Genomic DNA, 16,081 nt, shown 5'->3' on the forward strand with positions numbered 1-16,081 from the left:
AGAGATTGAGGAGTCTATAAACTGTAACTACCTTTCCTGGAATACAAAGACTTAAGCCTTTTAAAAGTATACATGTTTCCCTAAAAGAGGCACTGCTCTACCCAGTAAAGAGGCTGTTCTGAAGACTAATCACCACCTGGTCATTTGAGTATGTGGATACATGATACCTGCGCTTCATCTGATTAGCGTGTTTGAACACAGAAAATGTGAATACTGTTGTTACATATGTAGGTAAATTATACTGCCTTGTAAAGCTGTCAGGAAAAACATCACACTATCGGAACACATTACGAGACGCCATTAACAAAGTACAGCGAATCATCACTGTAATGAACACAGTTATGTAAAATCAACATGACTGAGGATTGTAAAAATTAGAGAGTAATAGGTATGAGACCTGTGCCTGGTGTTAAAGCGCCGAGTCCCCAAAGGGAGTTAGGCTTTAGGAACAAAGACTTTGCACCTCAGACCCATCTGCAAGTGGATATTGTAAATTGATTTTTTCACCATAAATGCAGCAGCAAACAAAAGAAAAAACAGCTTTTCTTCACCAACCTGACTTATAAATTATCCATGCAAAATAACTACATTTAAAAAAAATATCAATTCATTGCTTTAGTTTTAAAGAAACCAAACTTGCCACTAAGGAAGACAGATTTTTTTTTTCTAAAAGGGTAACATTTCACCTTTTTTCTAAATGTTTGGCATGGCACACAGAAAATAAGCATGCGGTCGCGTATTAATGTTTATTAGTCATAAGGATTAAAAGCTGCCAGTTTTTTGTGCTGAGAGGGACCATAATATCAATGTACTCACTGGCTAAAGCTATATTTCTGTGGCACCTTAACACATTTTTCTGTAATAATTATACTATCAGATTTACAGACATGCTATTTTTTATCCATCTTTGTAGTGTGACTATTACACAGCTGTGCTTGGTGAGAAAAGGGGCCTTCCCTTAACCATCTGCTTAGCAGTTTAAAAGGACATAAACAAAGACTGGCAAGCCAATAGAGGAAGAAAGGTATCATTAAACTGCATTGATATTTGACACCATTTAAATAAATATCCCACACAACATTAGCATGGCTTGTGAGGGATTTAGCACTAACAATGTTTTTGGGTACCTACACACAAGGAAACTTCCTGCCTTCCCAGTCTAATTTCTTTCACTCTCTTTTTTGATTATGGTATGTATAAATATTTCTAGGTAAATGAGCACCCTATTATTAATCAGAATATTCCCATTATCTCTACCCAGGAAAGACAAACCCAGAAGCCTGCTGCTAGCCAGTTAACGATCAATGCATAAATTAATGCAAGAGGGACGAAAGAATGGATGCGCTACAGAATTGGTTTCAGAACCCCTAGAGATGAATTTTGTCTTCTGCAAAGAAAACACTGGATGATAAAGGTTGTAATAATGGATCTTATTGACAAATGTGCTACAAATACCACGCTGAAAGGTCCTGCTGGGAAACTTGCTGGGTCTAAAATGGAGGATGTATGTTTCTTTTTTTTTGTTGCACTGCTTACTTAATTACTGATGCTATTAGCCACATTTAGAAAATTGATCCCTTCCTTTTCTCATTGTGTCTCTGAGACCACCACACACAATTCTACTTAAATAAAGACACCACCTTCAACACATACAAGCATAGCTATCCCATGAAGCAGAATAACATCGAACCAACCTGATGTCATGTATCCTCGAGATGCCTGGGATATAAAAGCCGGTGGGAAATGTTTGTGCAGACGATAGTCCTTCTCGCTGCGGGACCTCATGCGGTCAGAGGCCCGGTCAGAGAAATCAGAGCTAGGCCAGGCTCGGCGCAGGGTTGTACTCCGCGTCTTCTTCATTGTGACAGAGAGGGGCTACCTGCAGCTTAATCCCTTCGCAGTATTATCTGGGCCCCACAGCTTTATGCTATGTTTGCCCTGGAAGATCAGAATAGCGGCATGGCAGGAGGGAAATCAAACCGGCACTCACACACACACACACACACACACACGCACACGCACACACACACACACACTACAAACACGCTACGGCTGCTGGTGCTGCAGTTGCCTTAGACACAGAGAGAGCCGGCTTTGGGTCCCCTTCCTTTTCCTCAAGTGATCCAATTTTACACACGTCCCACAATGCATTACACTTCATTTGCAATCAGTCCAGCTTGTAGTTTCCAGATTCATGTGCAAGAGGCAAAAAGAGGTGGGGGGGGGGGGGGGGGTCCAGAGATTTGCAGCGTGAAAAGCCCTGGGATTCAAACAATAGCCCGATTCAGCACGGGAGCGCTTAGCCAACTGTGAGCTGCAACACAAAAGGCCCAAACAAATTTAAAAAAAAACTCAGCCTTTTGGCTTTGACCTAAAACTGGGCTCTCCAGGCCACTGAAGGGAGGCAGTGTCAATCTCTGTCGCTGTCGGATCAAGGATAAGGCTTCTTTCTGGATGCAGCGGGGTAAAAAAATAAAAATCCTCTTCTTCACCTATCAAAATCCAATCAAAGAATCAATGATGCACGCTGAGCCAAGACAAATTAGTCAGGAGACAATCTTCGTTTAACTGCCATGCAGCTGCTGCTCTTTGCACACACACACAGGATGTATGTGTACGTGTGTGTGTGTGCGTTGGTGAGTGTGAGAGAGAGGCTCAGAAAACATGTCCTGGAAGCAATTTATTCCTGTGAGATCCAGAGCTAATGAAGTCTGGGAGCCATGGCTGAGTGTTTTCTCTGTTGTCATTCGCCCTCCTCTCCTTTCAAGCTATTTCTCAGACACTGGCTCTTGCTTCTGCAGGCACAAGGAAGGGCTGGATTTGAAGTGGTTACAAATGTTTGGATTCGCTCAGCCGATAGGCTCCTCCGCTGCTTGCTTCTACTGCCTCTGCTGCTTCTTTTTTCCTGAATGACTCCCCTGCTTCAGAATATAGCGAGCAGCTAGTGAAAGGGGGCAGGAAATGAGTCAGCCACCCAGTCCCATGCTAATCAAGAAGCTGTCTTATGTTAGACACACTGATCCTGTCAGGCTTTGCAATTTTATGTAAAACACCCTTAGGCTCACTCAACCCTTGGCTTGTGCCCCAGCCTATAAGCAGCACTGGTATATTTACATACAAAGCTGTACACCTTTTGAAAAGTCCTGCCTCCAGTTTCAAAACAAACCCTCTTATCTCCTCATTCAGAGAGGCCACAGCTTTCAGTCCTGTTTCTATTTTGTAGATAAATACAATCCGTTTTCACACAGTCCCCAACGAAGAAAGGCAAAGTAAGGGTCACCCGGTGTAGCAGCTGCAAAAGAATTCCACTAGAAGTCAATTAAACTGCTCCCTCCACGACAGCAAACCAGAAATAGTTACTGGCTCTGCTATAGCCAAGGTCTGCATACTCTCTGCAGATCAAGTCTCCATACAGCTGTTACCATCCTCATAGCCATTCCGCGACAACAATGCACCATAGTGAGAAAGTGGGAACAGATGTGTTTCAGGCTAGGCCACATACTAGCAATTTAAATAAAAGGGGGGGTGGGAGGATTAGGATTATCCTGGACTGCCCAGTCTGAATGTGACTTAAAATGTGAAGTTTATACAAATAACATGTGTCAAACGGAAACAAAAAAATCATATAAAATGTAATACATACCACGGTACAGTAAAATAGTTATGTGGCTGCACGGTGAGTCCGCAGTGTGAAAAAAAAGCTTGTGTTGTAAACAGCGGCTATCCACGCAAGTGATGTAAGACCCGGTCACAGCGCCTTTGAAATGTTCTTGTACCTCTCTCCTGCTCTGTGCCTCTCTACCATTTTATCCCTGACTTGTTTCAAAAGCTCCTTGGTCTCCATGGTTGCTTTGTTGGATCACTATGTGAGTTGCAGCTTGAAAGTCTTTATATACCTGAGGGAAATTATCTACAAGTTAAACCACTTTGAGTACACACAGGCTGAAACCATTTCACTAATTTTGTGACATTTCAGACAAATCATTTGCACCTTAGCTGATTTAGGGCTGCAGTAGCAAAGGGGTTGAGTACTTATGCAACAAAGATTAATCTGTTTTTCTCTGTAAATCTTACTTATTTATATTCTATATGCATTTTTTAACTTTATCAATGTGGAGTAGTTTGTGTAGATTGCAGGGGGGGGTGAATACTTCTGCAAACCACTGTGTGTATATATATATATATATATATACTGTATATACAGACTGCTTAGGATCTTTCAATCCATCAGAGATCTCGCTTTGCCTACTGTATTCCATGAGACATTACATAAAAACCTTCCGGTAATTAATTTCATCAGTCGTACCATATTGAGTTTTTACCTACCTGCTTCATTCTAAATACCAGTATATTTGACGTACCCCGCTTAAAAAAAAAAATAAAAAAATAAAAACATGCCTGAGGCACCTCTCCATTTAACTGCAAAATCAAAACTCTTAGTAAAAAACCAAATCAAATATGTGGGGGAGATCAAATGTTACATATACTGACACTCACATGCAAGGTAGCCACATTCATTCAGTCCTGCTTGTATACAGTTTACTACACGGGTGAACTGCGTAGGCCTCTTTTTTGTAGCACACAGTAATTGAGTGGCTGATCTGAGAGTTGAATCCAGGATTCCCTATCCTTATTTGTAACTTTAAGGCCACACTGTGACCATCTTCAGGCAGTGTCTTGTGAATCGTGACCTGTAATGATCCATGCTGATCAGGCATTGCTCTTCATTGAATCAAGTGTTTATGATTCACTGAGCAAAGTAAACGTTTATCAAAGAGTTACAAATTTAGAATGCAGCGGAACGTTTTTTCAGCTTTAAGAGGTCAGGGCTCACCGAGCTTTGATAAAGTAGGCCCCAACCCCCGTAGGCATTTTCCCACCAATTTCTTCTTCACAATGGACTAAGTTTAAGTGTGGGTGTAGTGTGACTATCCATTCTACAATTGTTACGAATAGGTAAAACTTTCCAGCATTTTCAGCACTCATTTAAAACTGGTCAATAGCAGAATGTACAATTTGGCTACCAAAAAACAACCCAAGAGTCCTACAGAAGCCTGTTCAATATAAACAGATGCTCTCTATTTTATTTATTTTCAATTTCACTTCTCATATATTGGGTGGGAGAGGTTTATCTGCTGTTCAGTTTCAGTACTTTATAAATTAGTCGTATTCTGTTTCTAAAATTAATAAATTAACTCTAAACTTCGTACACACAAAAACAACACATTTGATTAAAGCGATAAGCACTCAAAAGTGTTACTTTCGAAATTCAAAGCTTCAATGACAAATGTTCCAACTAGTCTTTTTAATTCCTTAAAAGAGTTACTTCAGTCAAAACGTTTCTGATTGAATTTTACAACGTTTCTTTTAGTAAATTGCTGTAGATCATTCAATCCCTCCCTTTGATATTTAACTGGTTTTCAGAAACATTTTTAACAGGCAAGTTTAAGATTTTCAGTGGTGTAAACTACAGACAAAAAGCAGGCTTGCACACAAACATATTTGTTGTACTGAAAACTGTGCTCCTTGTACAGTGTTAGAAGATAGAACCTGGAGTATATACTGTACTCCACTCCCTCCCTGCTCTGCCCCAATACTTGCTGGAGGGTAGTGTATAATTTTGTATTTTCTAATTTAAAATTAAGTAACAGTATCACTGGTTTAATTAGTTGTAGTCGAAACAGACAGGTGGCATTAAATAACGTCATAGGAAGTTGTTTTTATAAAAAAAGAAATGGAATAAAGTCAATAGAAATGTTGTATAAAACATCTTATTTTGATTTACATTTACTGCAGTTAAGCTTACCAGATATTTAAATGGACATAGTTTATCATGAATTATAATATTTATGTTTTATTGTAAGATTGCAGATTAACTATTGTCGGACCTATTTTTCTTTTGATAAGCCCAGTTATTTATTTAAGGTATGACTTTATTCACAGGGGTTGGGCACTTAATGGAGGTAATGTTGACACCAGAGATGATAAGGTTAGAGCCCATGAGGGATATTACACGTTGTTGAAAACGCAAGAGCCACTGGCGCGTTATTCCACCCCCCCCCCCCCCCCCAAACTACTCTCTGCAGTTTCTGTTTTTCAATTGCAACAAGTCCTTTCAGATTTCTTCAATTAAAAAAAAAAAGTCTACAGAAAGTGGTAACCAAGGGGCGAAAGCAGGGGATGGGTATTTATGTGGGATAATTCAAAGCACTTACATATAACAAAAAACAATCGCAGTTTAAAATAACCTGGTACAATTGCAATCATCTTAATGTTGCATTAACCTACTTCACATAAAACAAAAATAAAAAAAAAATAAAAAAAATCCAACTGCAATCTTTATAAATCCACCCACATGCTACATTCGAAGTTCAGAAAAGCGGTTTCTTTTTACTGCAAAAAACGGAATGTAAGCATGGTGGTAATTTCCAAGCAGGATTCCGGTGCCTACTAAAATAGTTTCAGATCATATTTCTCCAGGTCATGTTTTGTCATGGTAGTGAGTGATGATAGGAGTGTTATGCTTTTGCACACATACTTTATTTCACAGGCAAAGATGTCCATGAGCCTGCCGCTAATGAACATCATTTAACAACAATCCAATAAGAGAAAGCATTCTGGATTATTTAACATGAGTTAAATAATCCAATGCCCATTCTTCTCTGGTGTTGCCAATTTACAATTTGAAGTCCAACTGTAAAAACAAAGTTTACTCTCTTTAGGGACAGCAACAGGTACTTTGGAAACCAACCTGAAACTATACATACATATATGACCTAAATGGATATTGACCATAGGTCCCCTGGTCCTAATCTGAAGGCTTTGCCTATTTTGACTGCATGGCAGCTGGTCAAATATAAGATAACAAAGCATTTTTAACACAGTTTAACAAGATGAAGTAAAGAAATGGAAACTCAATCAAAATGATGACAGATTTTACATACCAGGGAGGAAGGAACATCATGTTTTGTTTTCCATAAAACTGGAGACTTTGAATAAGTAGTAGATTTTGCTGCCTACCCAATCAATCAGTAGCTATTGCAGTCATCATTTTTGTATACGGTGTTCAGTTGAGTAAATATAATATAAAATAATTTTATTGAACTAAAAACATGTAACTTCACTTCCCCTTTCTTCTTGTCTTGGACTCAAATGTAAGAGTTGTAGCCAAACAGTCCAATTCAGAGTTACTAATTAAGGTAACAACTAAGACTATCATTCCATTTAGTTGATTCCATAAAAGAGTAAATACAAAATTACTCAAACAATTGCCAAGCTCATTCCTGATGTCTGCGTATTCAAATACCAAGCTGTATAACTATTTATGCCCCCCCCACCCCCCCATGAAACACTGCTGCGTTTTAACTGCTGTTTGAACATAATACATTCAAACCCACAGTAAAAACATACAGTGGTTACACTTTAACTGCAGATAAACTGTGCAAAAGCAAAAGCAACAGTAATTATTATATTGCAGTATACCTGTCTGTTTTTGTATATAAATTGTGTATCTAGGCAACTACATATTTGAAAGAGAACCCTATCTTTGTCTATCTTGAAGTCCAAAACAAATCCTTAAAATTTAAATACGTATATGTGCTGTATATTTTAATTAAAATAATTTATGTCACAAAGGTATACTGTCGACATACTAAAGCATAAACCACCAAAAAGACAATGACCAGCTTGTACCACACCTGCTATGAGATTCACATCTCTTTGTGGTAAACAATGCAGTTAGTGTAGAGTGGAGGAATATCATATATAATATTAAAAAAAAACAAAAAACATTATATAGACACATTCCCTGATATACTGCTCATTTGGCTTATTGTTGCAGGCAAGTTCTGTCAAACTCGTTCGCATTTATGAGTGGTGTGTACTCCAAAACGTTAAGGCTGGTTCATACTTCAGACTCTGACATCATTTCTGGCAGGACTCGAGGGTCTGCGACCCTGTGCAATAAATCGGAATTACGTCATCTACATGCTTCTTTTTTGGAAAGTCGTACAGCCTTTTCTCACTCATCTGCAAACTGAAATCGCCTGGGTCAGATTATGTAGAAATATGTCAACATTTGCTGCATAGTCGTATACTGGTAACCATCATGGAGCAAAACTTTGAGGAATTTTTAATATAATAAGTTCATAAATATCCACATTTATATTATTATTTATTTCTTAGCAGACGCTCGTATCCAAGGCGACTTACAATTGTTACAAAATATCACAGTACAAAGTATCACATTACAAAATATCACTTCGTAAAATATCACGTTTCAGAATATCACATTACAGATAAGAGCAGTTGTAAAAGTACAATAAATTCAGTAGCCAAATATCAAATTCAGATAAGAGCAAAAAAATAGAGAATAAAGTAAGTAATTACATGTAAGAGCAGGTTCAACTTAGAGCAGTTAACTTATAATAAAAATATTTGCTTATTTGAGTAAAGTCCAGTATGAGCATGTAGTAAGTATGATGAATGGATGAGAATGATTTCAATAAGAGCAATTACAAAAAACGTGAATACGGATACCTATAAGAATAAAGTCAAATACAAGATACAGGAAGTAGTTATGATTAAGAGCAGTAGTAGAATACGGCAAGGTATGGAGCAGTCCAGTGCAAGTACAAGCTGATGCAAGTACTGGTACAACTGGGTGCCATATAGTACAATATAGTCGAGAGTTGTGAGGTTTACAGATGCTGTCTGAACCGGTGTGTCTTGAGGAGGCGCCTGCAGATGGTCAGGGACTGAGCAGTCCTGATATCCGTGGGTCGGTCATTCCACCACTGAGAGACAAGTGTGGAGAAGGATCAGGCTCTGGAAGCGGGGGAGCGGAGGGGGGAACAGCTAATCTGCCAGTGGTGGAGGAGCGGAGGGGGCAAGAGGGGGTGTAGGGAGAAATGATAGTCGAGATAGGAGGGAGCAGAAAGGTCAAGACAGCAATAGGTGAGTACAAGAGTTTTGAATTGGATCTGAACAGCGATAGGGAGCCAGTGCAGAGAGCAGAGCAGCGGTGTAGCGTGGGAGAAACTAAGAAGTGAAAAGTCAAGGCGAGCAGCAGAGTTTTGGATGAGCTAACGGATGGCAGAGGCAGGGAGGCTGGCCAGGAGGGAGTTGCAAGGCTGGACAGTACCAGGGCCTGAACTAGAAGCTGTGTGTAGCAGTCGGTGAGGAAGGGGCGAATTCTGCGTATGTTGCTGAGGAAGAAGCAAGAGGAGTGTGCCAGAGTAGAGATGTGCAGAGAGTAAGAGAGGGAGGGGTCGAGGGTGACACCTAGTCTCTTGGTGGATGAGAGAGGGTGGTGGATTCAAGAAGAATAGAGATAGAGAGATCAGCAGTGGGGGAAGGGGAGGGGGGAAGAAAAGGAGGTCTGACTTGGAGAGGTTGAGTTTGAGATGATGCGAGCATCCAGGAGATGGCCGAGAGGCAGATTGAGATACGGGAGGAAATGTCGGGGTCAGAGGGGGGAAAGGAGAGGAAGATCTGGGCATCATCAGCATAGAGATGATACGAGAAGCCATGGGAGGAGATGAGGGGACCCAGGGAGTGGGTGTGGAGAGAAAACAGAAGGGGTCCCAGGACTGAGCTTTGGGGGACACCTGTCGAAAGAGAGCAAGAGGCAGAGGGTGAGCCACGCCAGGACACCCAGTACGTGCGATCAGCAATGGTCAAACCTTTTATCTGACATTCTAAAATACCTAAAATATCTCTCGCTGTCACATACCCACATTTCTCTAATTAATGTATAAAATTCTCCCTTTCGGATTCTCTGTTGGTTGAGAGGACGGATGTACCAACAATGTCGCTCTTGATTTTTTTTTTTAAAACCTCTTGTATAAGAGGTACAAACTCAGCACACCTCCTAAAATGTCAATTTTTCCAGTTATGCAAATGCAGTCTGTATTTAAAGTATGAGCGACAGCTGCACAGTAAAAAGGGCTGTGACACGATGCGTCCTTCATACAGCAAATAGTGAAACTGCAGAGCTTTTATAGCTGTCTGCACCTGATGTATCGCATTCATCTGCGACAGAAGTATGAGCCAACCCTTACAGTGTTGAGTTTTATTGTAAAATGTCAATAACTGTATATTTTCAAGTAGCAAAGCTACAGATCAAATATACACTAGACTGCTGCTCCTCAGCACCAATCATTCCATGTATTGTTGGTCACAAAGTCTGACTCCATCAAAAATCAACCAAAATATATTCAACACAAATAAACGGGACCAGTGTTGCTAATGACCCTAAGATATAACAACAATGAACCTCCAAACACAATTGCATTTTAAACCGTAAATTCAAGTAAATTATTAACATGTTATGGTATTACGTGTATTTCATGTTTAATGATTAAAACTAAGTTACTGTTTTTAATGCTGCAGCTTGAAAGGGATCTTCAGAAAAACTCCTGTAAGACACTTGTAGGAGATATCTAGACTGAAACCAACTGGTAACAATCAAATTCTAAAATAGTAATGACAATCATACTTTAGCCAATTACCTATATAACACATATATTTTCATTACAATTTTAACCCTGGGTGGGCCACAGCCCCAAACTCCCCACTTACAGTGTTTCACCCTGAGCCTAAGTTTTTTTTCCATCTGTGAGTTAGCTTTCTTTTCAGCTACAGTTCTTTAATTACATTTGCACTTGGGACTGGTGACGGGGGTCAGGTTTTGAACTATGTAGCAATCTTTTCTGATTTTATCACTTGTGCTTCCTGTTTTGTTAGTAATGTGATCCCACAGTCTTTATAATTAATGTATGTCTGTACATTGTTATGATACATATGGGACAGTGTTCACCTCAGTAACATATCAGAGCTATGTGGTCTATAGTTTAATGCAGTATTTGAACCCCAGGTCCAGTTTTTTCCAAAAACTACAATAATCCACACAGCTCAAGTATATGGAAACAACAAAAGCACTGGCTCTTAGTGTCTCACTAGCCTCCTAGATGAGGCTTAATGTAAAAGAGGGGCCCATGTCTAGCCTGTCAATCATATATATATCCTCCATTTTCAAAATACATTATAAATTAAAAGCTTTAGTGTCTATTTTAAAGACTTGTTCCTTGAGGTGCTATTGCATGGAAGGCAGGGTCCTAGTCATGCTAAGTTGCCAGTTTCCCACAGGCTGAGGAGTAATGGTCTGAGTTTGGCTGGTTCACATTTACATTCCTTTATCTGACCCTTGTGGTCATGCGTCCCGTCAAGGCCCGATAGAGACAAGTCAAGCTGAACTCCCGTCTCTAGAGTTCCGAAGCTTGGCAACATCCACTGCTGAGGTTCATCGAGTGAAAATTGGAGAAGTGTGTTGCAGCACTGAGATGACACTCAAATTGAACATTTCAAATTGAGGAGAAAAAAAAAGAGTGGGCACTAAAGAAAATGTAGGCCTAAATTTAATAATATTCATCTACAAATACAGCAGGAGTGACTGTAAACAAATAGGCTTTCAATAAGGGCGTCTGCTAAGAAATAAATAATAATAATAATAATAATAATAATAATAATAATAATAATAATAATAATAATAATGATGCCAACATAAAAAGATGTAAAAAAAATAGCAAATTACAATGCAGCAGCTCAGCCTATCAGTGCCCATTGTCCATACAAATGTTTAAGCAAAGTTTAATCAAATGCAGGCAAGAGGTTTTGCAAAGCCTTCATGCCAAGCCTCAACCAAAAGTAGTTCACCTTTGAGCAGTTCTCAGTATATGCCTAAAATACGTACAGGTGCTTCCACTTTATCAGTGCAGTGAGATGAGTAAGTCCAGACTGACTAAAACTCAGTGGAGCGCTTGTTAAGCTACCATGCACTAAACCAACCTCCCAATACAGAGTGGTCAAAGGGAATCTTTAATCTGATCCTTATTAAAATCCTGGCTTGGCTACAGTCAAGCAATCAAAGACATGCCCGTTTAATGCACTGTGAAGAGCTAATGGGAAATCTAAAACAGACTTTATTAAAAGCACTCACCAGTCCTGCAGATGTGTTTTACATTTTGGGATGCGCAAGTATTAGAAGAGTTATATGTACAGTACATCGCCTGACAAATTCGTCAATGGTGATAAAAGTGGTCTGTTTAGTCTGGAAGTACTCTGTTTATATTGAGGCCCACGGAAGCCTGTTAAAGGGTCACAGGCTTTGAACACAATCCAAATCATCTTTTATCAAAATTAAATAAAAGCAACAGCAAGGCCATCCATTCTGTTAAACACTCAATACACAGCTGTACTAAAAGAAACTTTGTCTTTCTATAGTCTATAGATTAACAACATTACAAAAGCTTTAAGAAAAATGTTTGTTTTTTGGTGTCCATTCTGTATAACCTAAAATAGGGTATACATATTTCCATGGATAACCCACTGTCAGTTCTGTTTTTTTATATAAAAAAACTACTCCATGACAGAACCTGCTTCTTTCATGAACCTAGTCACACAGCTTTGTGATTTGAGCAATGCTTCTACTGCGCAACCAGCAAGACAATTGAGCAGTCATAAGTAACTGCAATGCACTCATTTTTTAAACTATATTGAAATCAAAAGCTGTAAAGGAGTCTCTGTTAATTTACAGCATCCTCCCCTCACATATGGATTTTGCTTAAAAGCAGCTAAATGAGCTAAAACCTGATAGGTGTAACATACAAAATGGATTTAACCTAAGATTTTAAAGGATACATTTATAAGACATTTTGTTTTATGAGACTGCAATCAGGTGTGGAGGCAGCAGAATTTTAATGTATACAAGCTTCACTCATGGGGTTACTTATACATTAGGGAAATGTAGAGAAGGAAGGAAAAATCACTGTTGTGACACACAGGAAGCGTGTGAGCTACTCCTATGAATTTGATACTGTCAACTGTTATTTGGTATCATAGATCTCTCATCAGTCAATTCGGCTTCAATTGTAGAACCTATCACCAAAATGACAATTGTATATAGAAATCTAATGTAAGTGCCTTTCTCTACATAATATATGTCTTTAGTAATCCAAGGCATTTTGCAACATTTTTGTCTTAACTTTCTTAACCCCTACATGTCGGAGCTTAAGCACTGATGCTCTTTCTCTTCTGGGATGTTTCACGGCAATAATAAGCCATGTGGAAATCAAATCAGTCTTTCTGAGCCTTGTCATTGAATCAGGCTAGCACTAGGAACAAAACAAATTGTATCTCTACCTGCCAATTTTGATGATACACTTAAAAAAACAGACAGGAAACGTGTCTACCAGCGCGTATTTTGAAGTGGAAGAGGACGAGTTCGAGAGGAGACTTGTACTTGACAGTACGTACACCACACTACATCACTTGTATTTATTTATTTGTTTGTTTGTTTGTTTGTTTGTTTGTTGGCTTATAGTGGTGGCCACATGTATTACATCACCCCATTATCTTTACAATTACTGCTTTATAATCTCCATATACAGTAGTTTGTTTTTCTAGACTTTGTTATTATTGTTGATTTGCTGTTCGTGGTTTGTATATAAAAAATGATTTTTCACTTTAATAAACAAAAAAAACAAAAAAAGCTGTGTTTATTCATATATTTCACGGTTAAAAGGTTTTACATACGATTTGGCAATGTGATATTTTGCTTAGTCTGGACTATTTCCATAAAATAGTTGACAGTGCCTGTAAATAGGGCCGTTTTGTCATACAGACCATGACTCAGACAAAATCTTGTAGCTCCTCAACGGTAGAAGCTAGTTAAAAAAATGTTATTTGAAATCTTCATAATATTTCGCAACTGTAACTAATATTTTTTCTATATCTAACTTAGAAAGGGGTCAAAATCATAACATTGCAATTATTACAACATGTACCTTGAAATCACACAGAATTTTCAACTTTCTGAATTATCAAAAAACAAAGCAGAGAAACCCCTTGAAACCCTTTAGTTCTCTTAATATCATGGTGTAACTAAATATACCTTAACAAGATTGAAATTAACTACAATATAAAAAAAAACAACAACAGCACCAGTATCTTGAATAATAATAATAATAATAATAATAATAATAATAATAATAATAATAATAATAATAATAATATATTTATTTTTTTAAATGAACAGACTAAATTGGTATGTACTGTAATAGGTTGCCAAACCCCAACAGCATCTTGGCAACAGAAGTACTAATCAAATAGTATAATTATTCTTTAATCAGCTAGCAAAATACTAGTTGCTGGGCTACCTCTTTTGTTTCCAAGGCAGTGGGTGTGTAACTTGTAGCAGCCTGGTACCAAGTAAACACTCCAGTTCTGTTTGGCTACCTGCCATTCACATATTAATAGCAAATGCACGCCTATACAGGACCAGTTTTGCATTGATCATACCCAGTCAAAGAGCCCATGACAAGCCACTCTACTTACAAAAGCTCTCATTAACAATTCCCAGTACTAAATTTCACCTGCTTAGGCTCTGATTATGATGGTTCAAGACTACAGTCAAATAGTTGCTGTAAAACCTGTACTAAAGTTTTATAAACTAGCTGGGTTTATAACAAAAAAAGATGCTACTTGGAATGCCAAAACATTTGCATGTCAAGCTTTTGTCTAGTTCTTTGCATCTTTCTGTCTCTGTTCAGGTTTAATGGACTCAGCAGTTGCTAAATTTGTAACATTGGAGGTGTTGTGATTGAACTAATATGAGTTTGATTTATTTTTTCTTTGTATGTATTGTGTTTCGAATAACACAGTGGGGTGCTGAAGTTGTATGATATTACATTTTGTAACATGATGTGACAATGAACATTCAAAATCGCTGTAAATAAAATAACTGCTCACGGCAAATTTTAAAAGGTTGTATCTGTTGATAATGCTGCATAATGCTTTGAGGCTGATGTGTGGTATTTGAAATCTGCAGCAATCGTTTACTCATTTTCAACACCTTGGAGCAAAGAAGATTCTTTGCTAAGTAAAATCTAAAAACATTGCACTACTGGAAAAAAAAAGCGTTGATTATTCTTAGGTGTCAGAAGCAGACTGTCTTTGGCGCACAGCTGACAGAATGATAATGAGTCTTGGGGAGATGTGTCAAGATCTTCAGTGGCTTTGCACTCTTTGCATACTTTAAAATCGAATAACAGTGTACTGAAAGTTCATATACGTTACTACTAATACTATGTGAAAAAAGTAAAAATCACTAGTGTTGTGAGGGAATTTGAAGAAAAGTTTTACCATGAAATAATAACCACCTTATAAACCTTAGCATCGACTGTAGTTGACTTAGCATTGTAAAGAAGTCATCAGCAATGATACCACTGATATAAGTACAATCCTGAGTATTTACCTAACAGAAATGCCAGCCAAGTGGTCAAATCTAGGCACAAATCTGTTTTAATGTTCATTTTAAAGCACAGAACATACTGCGTAACAGATCTACAGAAGTTTCCATATATATTCTTCAAATTATCATCTGCTTGTAGGTTTCGTGCTTTATTGTTGGGGTTAGTAGCTGCACGCCAACTTTTGCCAACATCAGTGGCGGGCCGACTAATCTGATGAACAGGAGCAACGACATCATTGTTAAGAGGACTATTTTTGGGGCGTTTCGTTGTTTTGGGGTGTAAAAAAAAATATCCTTGCTCATAGATGTCGCATCCTAAAATATATCATTTACAGACTTTATTTACTCATTTAAGAGAAACTGATTGAAAGAACTATGTGTCAGACTAATTAGACTTACTTCCATAGTGCCCACTAATATTATACATATTAGTAGGATTCTGTTTTTCACCTAAATGACAGTTACTAGCTGATTATATTAGCTATATATTATAGGCGTTGTTCAAGTATTGTCCGCTAGGGTGAGCACTCTCCTTATATACAGCCTATTTCCACAATTACACACCTGATGTTAAAAAGAAATGCTGGTTTAAAAGGCAGTACATTTTTAAATAAATAAAGTAATTGATTTATTTATGGATTTATTATCAATATTTTGATATGACATTTAAACGCTGGTTTAATTAAAGAAATAATAACCTAAATGCATATATATATATATATATATATATATATATATATATATTCCAGTTAGATTAAAATCTGTTTAACA

The 16,081-nt window shown here is 38.0% G+C and overlaps 1 protein-coding gene across 2 annotated transcripts in view; it reads right to left on the bottom strand.

Moving 5' to 3' along the window:
- LOC117421433 (storkhead-box protein 2-like) overlaps window positions 1-16,081 on the bottom strand; it is a 101,699-nt gene that overhangs the window by 59,373 nt on the left and 26,245 nt on the right. Inside the window, exon 1 of one of the 2 annotated variants that reach the window (XM_034035865.3) lies at window positions 1,695-3,388. The exons of the other annotated variant lie outside the window; for it this stretch is intronic. Coding sequence (XP_033891756.3) covers window positions 1,695-1,860 — 166 coding nt within the window. The 5' untranslated portion in view covers window positions 1,861-3,388. Of the gene's footprint in view, window positions 1-1,694; window positions 3,389-16,081 lie in introns of those variants that run through there. 2 annotated transcript variants of the gene reach the window in all.

This window comes from Acipenser ruthenus, chromosome 1 (assembly GCF_902713425.1).
Source record: "Acipenser ruthenus chromosome 1, fAciRut3.2 maternal haplotype, whole genome shotgun sequence".
Lineage (NCBI taxonomy): Eukaryota > Metazoa > Chordata > Actinopteri > Acipenseriformes > Acipenseridae > Acipenser > Acipenser ruthenus.